Here is a 12,426-nt window from a genome sequence, read left to right on the forward strand (position 1 = left end):
TTGATCATATTTTAGTAATTGTCCTTTTGTTTGCCTGAAACCGACGTGCCAAGATGCATATTTGGCCTGAGCAGTCGCAAATGCTTATATTTGTTTGATGCACAAGTGGCCTGTGCATGCGTTCATTTCGTATCATGTAATGCTCTTCTGCTCACGCTGGCTTTACCGCAGTGCTTTCGTGATGCAGTGAAGCTTAATCATCTTTTGGCAATTGTCTTTTTGTCTCCCTGAAACGGACGTGCCAAGATGCATATTTGGCTTGAGCAATCGCAAATGCTTATATTTGTTTGATGCACAAGTGGCCTGTGCATGCGTTCATTTCGTATCATGCTGTGCTCTTCTGCTCACGCTGGCTTTACCACAGTGCCTTCACAAGGCAGTGAAGCTTGACCATACTTGCTTTCATGTGTATTGCGACTCATCAAAGCTTTGTGATAGCTCAACTGTTGATGCTAGAAGTGATGCATTCTATGTGAAAGTTTTATACTTAACTTCGGGGATTCATGTTTTCATAAAGTTTTCACAATATATCAGTAAGGTCGAGTTGGAAACTATGCAGTCTTGGAAAACGGCCACGAATACGACGGAAACACGAGATGAGAAATAATCAGTACTTCGCATTTGTCTTGTGCCTCCATCGTTTTCACGTTCATTTTAAAAGTATCTATCAAAATGCTGACAACGCTGTTTCACTGCCAGCAACCTTTGGCGTGCAAGAAAGGGAGCTAAATTTTCTCTCAGCCTGTAAACCAAGCAATCGCGGCTACTTCATGTGCGATAAATAAAAGACCAAAATTAAGAATGACCAGCTGATATTGATAACAGGTGCTCATAGCAGCACTTTTTTTGCTGTGCACTTGAATTCCTGTCTTATGTAATGTTATGGTCCGTGAATACACAATGACACTACTACAACCAAGAAAAATTTTACTAACATTTATTTGTAAAATAACTGCTACAAAATAGAATTCTGATCCCCTTCTTAGTAGTTGCATAATTTAGCTGGAAGAAGACAGCATCATCCAACTTCCTGACGACTTGACAACAGGGTGAGTCCACAATGTACTGGACCTGTACAAGATGAAGAAAACAGACGAAAAAAACAACAGATAAATCAAAGAGTTTAAAAAATGGCACCTGAAACTTTCAATTTGCCAATCACAGCAGTGAAAAGACTCCTGTTGCCATATGTATTTAATGCCTGTTGGTCCGCGGGAACAAGTGCCAGTCTTGTTTATTAATAGAAGCTGCTTAGCATCACTTCATTGCAAGACTTTTCTCTATCCGCCACCCGAGAACGCGCTCTGTATTGGTCAGGCTCCGCCTAGAGACTTGTGGCAGTGTGACGTTAATGTGGGCAATATATACACAGACTTTGGTTGCCTGATTTGTAGCAAACTCATTGTGAGCAAATTTCATAATTGAATTCATAAAATATTTGAATGTAATATAACACCAAAATGCTGAGGCTTTAGAACATTACAAACTCAGCCTGCCTACATTAACAATCCCAGTGCCGCAGGCATGCAAGAACTGCTTGCATAATCATGAATCAACTAAACCATTTTGATATATTGACAGATTTTCAAAAATGACTATTTTTGAAAATTTGATATTCATATTTTTCTCCTAAAGGGCAAGTTACTGTTGCTGAAAAGAAAAAAAAAAGCAACTCATATACAATATCTGATACTTTTTTTTGCAGTTTACAGCTGCACATTGTAAAAGGCTGCATGCATGAGTGTTTGTTGTGTGCCATTCATAGTATTATTTCCGAAATCCTTATTCAGTTGACATTTAGGGATCAGCCAATGAATTTTCTTGTTTTTTTTTTTATTTTTCATTCCGTGCATTAGTTATGAATATATTTTAGTTCAGGAAAATTTGCTCAACGAATGGAAGTTTTTCTACTTTTGGCAAAAAAACAAAACAAAACAAGAACTAGTTCCAGAACTTTTATGAAAGAGACAGGTTTGAGGTTTGACGTGATGAGAAGCCAATAAAGAAGGAATGCCACAGAAAGGATTGCCTCAACAAAGGAATTTGATTCGTTGGGGTAATATACATTTGGCAATGTTTTTATGTATTCCTAGTTAACGCTCCACCACTAGCTTACAACAAGGGAGAAAAATAATGTGGTGCATGCAGAAAGTCAACTCATCACATAACGTGAAAATTTGACCCAGAACAAGAGAAGGAACAAAGACGAGTGCTCACTTCCAACAAGATTTATCTTGAAGAGCAAACATATATACTCTTGAAATGCACAAAACAGACAAATCATTCAAAAAGCCCACAACTGCCATGCACGAAAACCTTACATCCTCAAGAAAGACAATTCGTTTTGACAAATCCTTAGAGAGAGAGTAAGAGAAAGTACTGATGCAGTTCAGCTATAGTCTACAAATCTTTTTTGCCACGACAATTTCTTTTGTAGTTTTTTTTTCCCAATGATAATGGTGTCACACAAAAGTGGTTTGGAGCCACACCTGCTGCAGTGCAAGGCCACAAAACGTTTGCGACCATTCTTGAGGTTACAAGCGTGTTCATTGCAGCACGTGTGGATGCAAAATGATTTTGCACGACATTATTATTGCTGGAAGAAAAAACAACAAATAAAATGACAAGAGAAATTATCGAGGCAAAGAGGATTTGTAGACTAGAGCTGAACTGCGTCAGCACTCTGTCTCGGGCTTTGTCAAAACAAATTGTCTTTTTTGAAAATGTAAGATATTTGCGCATGGCAGTTGTGGGCGTCTTGAATGATTTTCACATTTCAGGAGTATATATGTGTTTGCTCATCAAGATAAATATTCTTGGAAGTGAACACTCGTGTTTGTTCCTTTTCTTGTCCTGAGTGAAATTTTTGTGCTATAACCAACATGCCTAACTTCATACTTTCGATCCCTGAAGTCAGTCCTTAAAGGGCCACTCACCAGGTCCCATAACAAATTTTAGTTAGACTGTGGAAGTTGTTGTGTATCTAATGAAGAGCATTATACTACAAAAAGTTTTTCAATCGGTTCTTTATGAGCTGAGAAAACAGTTTCTTCTTTTTTTAACAGCAGGAAACAAGGATGAAAGGAGGCAAGCTCAAAACCCTTGCCACTCCCCCATGTAGCCTTCACAAGCCAAATCTCTTTCCTACCCTCTCCAGCATCCAACCAAGAGGTCACGTGCACATGACGTGCTCAAACAAGCCCGACCCTCGAGCGCGCGAGCGGTGTTGTTTTGTTGACCAGCATTGTTTTGTGTCTACTGCCTGTTTTTACGAGATTGTTTGGAAACGCTGGCTTTGATGCGGTTGAAAATATGATCATAATGAGTGCTCGAATGCGCAGGACCATTAATTTCTTTTTCAGGACAGGCCTCTGCTTGGTGCAGTAACCGCGGAGACAGGAACGCGTGCGAAACGCCAGCACATTAGCTCGGCATCTCGTTGCAATTCACGGGGAAACAAATGAAAAAGACAAACACATTCTCCTATTGCGTCTCAATATGTATCCCAAGCTTTATTAATCTCTTCAAGCAACAAATTACATTAACTACGCATGTCACGTTAAATCATTTTCGCCATGTCACGTGCCACTGTTGGCAGCATCAGAGCACAGTCGTCTACATAGAGGACGAACGTCACTGCACTGCTGTGTATGTAGGGCGATTCATACGTGCCCCTCCTTTTCTGGGGGCGCGACCTGTAAAGAAAGGAGGAGAAGCGTTTGTCTTGAAATTTGATCCATTTCCGCGGCGCATAGAGTTGCAATGTTTGGCAGACGTGATCATGAACTCCCGATGTACGCATTGCACTTGTCAGCTCAAAATCGTCAAACCCGGTGAGTGGCCCTTTAATGAAAAGCAAAAATTAGAGGAGGAGACATGAAGAATGGTTAGAAATTTTGCCATATGTCTACATCAAAATGGAATGCTATTAATAATTAGGAGAATGTATCTTTTCCTTGGCAACTAGCAAACATGATTTAGAACACACGAATACTTTTTTGTCCAAGTTAGCTGCTAAAGAGCCCAGACAAGCTCCGTGAAATCCTCTTGAACAACCTGCACAAGTAATGTCCAATACTACCCCACTATATTGTGGTTGCCGGCAGACACAATGTAACTTGTAAATACTATCTCTTGGCTGTACGCGAGCAGCAGTGGAGTTTATAAGGGGAAAGTCTTCGACCATATTATTCTGTATGCATTGCAGCAAATGTTTGCGCAGCATAACTTGGTTAAGGTTCAAAGTTTCTGGTTTTCTGTCTGACGCTATATAATACATGTTAGCAATTGCAAACAAGCCACAGTCAAGTGTGTTGCACTGGTTTTGTGCCTTCATTGTTTGAATGGTTAATGTTGGCGATTGTAATTTTAGAATATGACAGATTTGCCTAACAGCGTCAGGAGGGGTATCTTGATCAATTGAATCATATATGAAGACTGTGTTTTTGTCCGCACCAACATTTGTTACTGTAAGCCAATGATTGGGGTTCTGAACATGCAAGATTTGAACGAAAGGGCCTTTGATTTGAGTGAATTGTAAACATCACCCCAGCAAGACATCTTGAAAGCCGACACAAGTAGGATATTTTTTCTGAATTAAATACTGTGCGACATTGAGGAGGTGCCCTGCACCAGAACATTTAAATCTGCATCTGAAAGAGAATACCGTTTGTAGACATTTAGCATGTCTACTTTAACCGTCGCAAGGCCTACCTTTTTTACTTAATTTGGGAAAAATTTACGCTTGACATCGTCGGCTTCCTTCATAAGAAGACGACTCTGCTGGAATTCTTTCAGTGGGAACGTCAGCTGGCCACCAGTCAACATTACCATGAATCCTTTTCTGCTTTTTATGCAGGTTAGTAACAAACACGCATCTATTAGGCTCCAGCTGACGTGCCCCTATACTGTCTGTGTATTTTGTTCGTATGCAAAGGGCGTTCTTTTCTTTTTGCTTATGGTTTGTGGGGATGTGGAATCAAATCCGAGACCCAACACCAATAATCTGCTTCAACAACTTCTTGGGGGCCTTCGTTCATGCAAAATAGGCTGGACGTAATTGAATCTAAATTACAAAAGGTTGAGGCTTCTACGTCAACACTAAAAGAATTTGGTGCCAAAATCACAGGACTTGAAAAAAGCATTGGTAACTTGGAAATGAAACTCCTTGACCTAGAGGACAGAAGCCGTCACAATAATCTTTTATTTGACCTTCCAGAGGTGGCGAGTGAAACGCCACAATCGCTTTTTGTGAATGTGGTTGATGATTTATTTGCGACGACACTAAATGTCGAAGTGAAATCTGTTGAGCGAATTCATAGAATAGGATGCAGACAAGCAAACAAATCGCGACCGGTTGTCCTAAAGTTCATTGACTATCGCGAAAAAATAGATGTTTTAAGAAATTGCCACAAGCTTAAAGGCCAGAACGTTTCAGTCAGTGAAAATTTTTCTACTGCCACTAGCATACTGCGCAAGCAGTTGTGGGATAGTGCTGCGAAAGAGAGAAGCGAGGGAAAGAAAGTGAAACTCACATATGACAAGGTATCGATGGCATATCGATGGCACTCTGTTTCGATGAGATAGCAGCCTTAACAAAAGGGTTCCTATTCTTACAGATAAGGCGTCTTCTGCTTCCGACATTCAGAGCACGAGTAGGCTTAGGCGAAATCGGTGAACTAGTAGAGGTTGCAGGAAAACTATCCGTTGCCTAAATATTAATGCTCGTAGTATTCTTAACAAGTTAGCTGATTTGGAAAGTATTATTATGGCACGCAATCCGCACATCATAGTTGTAACCGAAACCTGGCTCCATCAAGACGTCACGTGACCACGAGTCAATACCAAAGGGCTTTAGAATCTACTGCAATGATCGCGACAGTAGGGGAGGCGGAGTCGCTATTCTTCTCAAGGAATCGCTGCGGGCGTCCAGATTACCGAATGTACCGGGCATTGAAAGTGTTGCGCTTAAACTATTCCTTGAAGAATGGAACCTGATTGTAGTGGGTATATACCGCCCACCAAGCTGTGATAGTCCCTTTGCTGAAAACCTAAACGAGTTCTTGTGTTTGAACACTATTCGTTCCGGCAACCTGTTACTCGCGGGTGATTTCAACTTACCAGCAATTAATTGGTCAGACTATTTCCCAGAAGCTCTTACTGACGCATCTCAACCATTCTTTGACCTCATTATCTTGCACATCTTAACCCAATTTGTTAAATCCCCCACACGCACTCAACAAATAGCAAAGTATATTTTGGACCTTTTTCTTGTTTCCAATGAGCTTTTAAGGAGGAATCCAAGAATAGATATTTTTGAAGGAGTGTGTGATCACAAGATGGTATCCTTAACTTTAGAAATGCAGTTTTCTTTGAAACTTCAAATAAAAGAAAGTATAATCCCGTTGTTTACACATGCTAGTGACGTCGACGTACCAGACTTACTTGGTAGTTCGTTCTCCGACTTCAGCACTCTGTACGAACCAACTGATGGCTCCGTCGAACAAATGTGGCGTTTCTTTAAGGAACTGCTTTTTCGATGCATTGCGCAGTTCGTGCCAAAAAAAAAAAAACAAAAGATCGTGCGCAGCTGTAACCCTTGGTTGACGAGGGACCTCATTCGAATGGGGCGTAAGCTTAAAAAGGCGAGAACTAGGCACAAACGTCATCCAACAAACGCTAACGCTGAAAAGATTACTGAGCTACGCACTATGCTAGGAAACGGTATCAAAAAAGCAAAAGTGCACTTCCAAAACGTGACACTGAAAAACTTTCTTCTCTCATCCCTTGATAAGTTCTGGCGACACTCGTCACCGCAAAAAAAGTCTCTGCCGCGTCTGTCCGCCGGTGACGCAGTACTCGACGACAAACTTGAAATACCTCAAGTACTTAACACATATTTCTGTTCTGTGTTCACTCAGGATAATGGTAGTGCTCCAAAAACTTCGCATCTCGAAGAAATACTGCCGATTGATGACATATTCATTAGTGAAGAGGGTTTCCTGATGTTGCTTCTGAAATTAGACAGAAAGAAATCTCCTGGTATTGATGAAATACGGAACGCTTTCCTTGTGCGATATGCTGAATGGTGCGCGAAGTATTTAACTCTGCTATATCGCAAATCACCGATTCGTGCGGAACTTCCAGATGACTGGAGATTTGCTAAAAGTACCCCCATACCTAAATCAGGCAATCATTCATCACCTTCTTTATACAGGCCTATATCGATTTTATGTACTTCTGTGAAGCTGCTTGAACATATTATATTTAAGCACATATCTTCCTTTGTTGAGAGCAATAATTTGATCCACCATCGGCAACATGGATTTCGTAGAGGGATGTCTACAGTAACCCAGATAGTCGTAACAATACATGACCTCGCTTTAGCATTAGACAGACATAATCAGGTAGATATAATATTTCTAGACTCCGAAAAAGCCTTTGACCTGGTATCTCATTCCAAGCTGATACTAAAACTGAAGCCCATTCTCAAAAATGATCGCCTTTTGGCCTGGATTGCTGCGTACCTCTCGTCAAGGCGGCAATGTGTAGTCATTGGTGGCACAGCTTCTCCTTCAGCTTTGGTGGCATCTGGTGCTCCGCAGGGCTCCGTTCTCGGGCATCTATTTTTCCTGCTATATATTAATGATATTGTTCAGAGCATCGGCGTCCAAATTCGCATATTCGCAGACGACTGTGTAATATACCAGGAAGTATCTAGCCCTAATGATCAGGTCCTGCTAAATCAATCATTAAGTGCAATTGAAAACTGGTGTTGTACATGGCAGATGACAGTTAATAGTAAAAAACGGTAGCAATGACCATAACCCACAAGAATAAACCACTTGAATTTACCTACTTCATCAATTAATCAACCTTTAAGCCTAGTGCAAAGCTATAAGTATTTAGGAGTAATGATAACCTCTGATGTGCGCTGGAATGAACATGTAACGTTTATTGCTAAAAAAGCCTAAAGATAACTGGGATATCTTCGGCGCATGCTGGGTCACTCAACAACGGAAATTAAACTATTAGCCTACCGGACGTTTACTAGGCCCATATTGGAGTATGCAGCGGCGGCCTAGGATTCCTGGACAGCCTCTAATAAACTAAAGCTGGAAAGTATCCAAAGAAAATCTGTTAGGTTCATTTATAACAGTTGTAGTTGGAAAACATCCCCATCCCACCTCCTACAGAAAGCAGGACTAGAGAAACTCGAAACAAGGCGCTGTCATGATAGGTTAAAGTTATTTTGTTTTATCACAAAATGCTACGAGTTGATTCATCCGCATTTATAAAACCTGTCATTAACCGCTTTACTCGGTCTCTTCACGCAAAAAAAAAAAAAAAATGGCTGAGCTGAAGTGCAGAACAAACACTTTTACGTACTCTTGCTTTCCTCGGACAATCGTCGAGTGGAACGCCTTATCTGCTCATGCGGTAGAACGTTCCAACATTGATTCTTTTCTGCAGGCAATCAGAAATGAAGTTCTTTAATCGCCACTATGCTCGAAGCGTCATGTAAAGACATGTACTCACTTGCATTTGCTTTCACATTGCTGTGTTCGAATAAATGGTGAAACTTTCTTTTTCTTTTTTCCTTTGACTTTTTGTGCTATGTAAGTACAATGTCAGTACCTGCAATGCTTTCTCCTATGTAAATACTTAATGTGAGTACCTTGTGCTATGCAAGTACTAACTGCCGTGCAATTGGTTCCCTTTCGTTGCTTTCGCATATTTTGCCAATGCCGTTGATTTGCAGAACACTAAGTCATGTATTTCTTTTTTGTTAGTGCAGTTCTATTCAATACTTCGAGCTTGTTCTGTGTTGTGTATTTATGCCCCACTCCTGCCTAAGGCCTCCATATGAGGCCGGCAGTATGTAATAAATAAATAAATAAATAAATACTGAGCTTGCTGGTGCACTATTGCAGTACAAAAGGGTTGGAGTATATATTGGGTGTTTTAAGAAATGTGCCTGCAGATATTCAAGATCAAGGGGAACGTGACATTTGCTCGCCTCTTTCATAGGTGTTCTTTAGCGTGTGTCGGCAGATTACCAGAGAATTATATAAGGAAGTTGAAAGCCAAAGTTGAAAGATAGAGGTAATTAAGTAAACTGGGAGTCGCCAGTAATTTTTCTAGAGTTATCGAATTCTAACCGATGTACAGGCGGAACCAAACCCGAATCACCGATGTCGCGTGCAACCGACAAACTCCAGGAGACGTACCCAAATGAACCGTTTATAAGGACGATTGCAGTGGTCTTAGTTCTGCACAATATTTATCAACTTCCGTTGGCGACGGGTGTTGTCATGGCAAGCGCAGCCTTCAGAGCCTAGAAACGAGGTAGCTCGATATTTGATATAACGGCACTCACTCATTTTGGCAACTTCGTCTATTGGCGTTTTGGTTTCAGTTTAGTTGGCAAGATAGAACGAATTTCAAAGGTGTCTCATCTTGTTTTGGATGCAATTGCTTATTTTCGTCACTACATTCTATTGAAGCTACGTCAAGGATGTAGAAACTAGCAGATTTTTCATGTGCTCAGGTTTTTGCACATGCGCTCGGAAAGCAGGAAAAATTGAAGGTGCACTGCCAGGCTGCAGTTTGGTTGTCTGCCCCGTGCTGTCGAAGCAGCATTCTTGGAAGTGAATGGAACAGAGGGGGTCACCGTGTGTAGCCCTCCAACTATTTCTTTGAACAGCGCGTTTCCAGGCAGAACGAAGCGCAATGTCTTTCGGAAACCGGTAACACGGATAATCACGGCACGGAATATTTTCGACGTTTGTCAATTCCTCAATAAACATGCACCAAATTCGATATTCACTCACCAAAAAAATATGCATGCACGCCGTCAGTCTTGCCTTATAAGACAACACCAGAAAACTTGGAATTCAAAGGGCATTCAGACGTCCTACTCGTTCCAATGTTTGATACGTGCAGCCATAGACCACAACTGCTTCCTCCATAAACTTAAAACTAATGAACAACGTCGTGTCAGCGAGCATTTAAAGCTTCAAGTTAGCTTACATACAGCTATACGGATGTATTTTGTTTCCTAGTTCTAATTTAACAGCATAAGTGAGGAAACACGTGATCGTCAGCGAACGAAGCGTGAATACTGACATGTCAAAAGTAATCCCAGGCGTCTTTTTGATGCGATTTGTACAGCTATAAGCGACGCACGAAGTCACCATGGCCTTGTAAAACCTTTAACTGCTTTACAAAAGCATGCCACAGTCTCCAAAGACCACTGCGAGGGCGGAGCTACGAAGCGCACTTCGCCGTCTGCTTCCGAGTCTTTCCTTTTGCAGTATGGCGGCAACCGGCGTCACTTATCGAGGCGCACCTCCATTCCAGAAGACATAGTATAGAACCTCCTAGCTAGGAGGCTCTGCAAGTAAAAACCGGACATAATCGAAGTGTTCTTCGGTACTGTGTTCGAGCAGCGATTCAATTCGGCGTATTTTTTAAAAATTAGCGATACACTGTTTCCGGCAATGAATGGAATGAAAAAACTTTATTTCAGTCCTGCAGGACGCGCTTCACTATTTCCGGGGAAAACTTGAAATTAACTGAAACGACCCGGTGCGAAGGACAGGCGCCCAGCCACCGGTTGTATATGTTGACGCGTGGTGCGCGGCCATTTTTCTTGTTGACTTCTTGCGAGACTGCCTGCCGCTGACGACGAGTGCATCTCGCTAATGCGCCATGCGATTTAGGGTTGACGCCGGTACTTTATTAATTAATTTGAAATTATAAGCTTGTGCTTGCAGTCATACTTAAAAAGTAAAATACTGTATTTACTCGCATAATCGGCGCACTCGCAGATTAGGCGCACCCCTAGTTTGGTCGCGGAAAATTCGATTTTTTTTTTAATTCCAGGCATAATAGGCGCACCCCGAACTTGGCCGTGATCAGAAACGATTCTACCCCCCAGCGGTACAGTTGGAACGCGGTCCCCGTACCCTGAAAAAAAAAAAGAAGGCAAATCGACGAGCAAATAAAAAAAATTCGAAGTGCAACGACCTAACCAACGTGTTTGTCGAAATAAAACTTGAAAAAAAAAAAGCGTCCATGAGCGAAAAAAAAACGGCTGTTCTATCAATTACCGATACCCCCCCCAAATCGCCGCGCTTTTTGGAGGTCACGTGTACAACGCCGGGGGCTCGATCGCCATCACCACCATCAGAGAAAAAGAAAGAAACGCCATTTTGCAAGCGGTGTGCGTATGTTGTGGTCGTGTATTGAACTTTGGTTCCACCATGGGGAAGTACGCGAGCTACACGGCTGGGTTTAAACTGAAGGCAGTGCAGTACGCGCTGGAGCACGGCAACCGGGCTGCAAGCAGGCATTTCGGCGTTGGAGAAACCAGTATTCGGTACTGGAGGGACCAAGAAGAAAAACTTGAGGCGACGAAGAAGACACGACGGGGTTTCCGCGGTGCCAAGACCGGCAGGTATCCGAACGTCGAAGAGCAACTGGTCCGGCATATACGGGAGCTACGACAAGACGGCTGTGCTGTGTCGTTGGATATTGTGTAGACTGAGGCGCGCAGAATAGCCCGAGCGCAGGGCATCGAAGCAAAAGAGTTCAAAGCCAGCTCCGGATGGACAACTCGTTTCATGCGGCGCCATGGCCTCGCACTGCGAAGGCGGACCACCTTGTGCCAGCGCTTGCCCGCAGCATATGAGGACAAAGTGGTGGACCTCCACAGTTTTGTTATAATGCTCCGACAGCAGAAAGACTTCATTTTGTCCCAGATCGGCAACGCTGATCAGAACCCCCTTTGCTTTGATATGCCGTGGAACACGACAGTGGAGGAGAAAGGTGCACGGAGCGTCATCGTCAGAACGTCTGGCGCTGACAAACAACGATGCACCGTAATGCTGGCGGTGACAGCGGATGGGCGTAAGCTACCGCCTTACGTTATTTTTAAACGTAAGACGCTCCCAAAGGCAAAATTCCCCCAAGGCATCTACGTCAGAGTTTAGGAAAAAGGCTGGATGAGCGCGGAACTCATGGTGGAGTGGGTGAAAAGAGTCTGGGGTCGGCGGCCGGGTGGTCTGTTGTTGCCGTCCATGCTTGTCCTGGACAGTTTTCGTGGGCACCTAGTAGACCGCGTACGAGATGAGCTAAAGGAGCTGCGCACAGATCTGGCAGTGATTCCGGGCGGCCTCACATCGATACTGCAGCCTTTGGACGTGTCCTTGAATAAACCTTTCAAGGACAATGTTCGAAGGCTGTACACCACCTGGATGGCTGGAGGACAACATCAGCTGACTACAGGTGGTAAGATTAAGAGGCCGCCTGTGGAAATGCTGTGCGCTTGGATCGTGGAAGCGTGGCAGGCGATCTCCGACGAAGTCGTCAGGAAAAGCTTCAAAAAGACGGTTATCTCGAACGCACTGGATGCGAGTGAGG

At 42.8% G+C, this 12,426-nt stretch overlaps 1 protein-coding gene across 2 annotated transcripts in view; it reads right to left on the reverse strand.

The window, feature by feature from the left end:
* Window positions 1–920: 920 nt before the first annotated feature.
* Window positions 921–12,426, reverse strand: part of LOC119167872 (thioredoxin-related transmembrane protein 2 homolog) — a 57,086-nt gene continuing 45,580 nt past the window's right edge. For both annotated transcript variants that reach the window (XM_075891040.1, XM_075891042.1), the window contains exon 3: window positions 921–1,071. In XM_075891040.1, coding sequence (XP_075747155.1) covers window positions 1,019–1,071 — 53 coding nt within the window. In that variant the 3' untranslated portion in view covers window positions 921–1,018. The remainder of the gene's footprint in view (window positions 1,072–12,426) is intronic.

The sequence above is a fragment of the Rhipicephalus microplus genome, chromosome 3 (genome assembly GCF_043290135.1).
Source record: "Rhipicephalus microplus isolate Deutch F79 chromosome 3, USDA_Rmic, whole genome shotgun sequence".
Classification (NCBI taxonomy): Eukaryota; Metazoa; Arthropoda; class Arachnida; order Ixodida; family Ixodidae; genus Rhipicephalus; species Rhipicephalus microplus.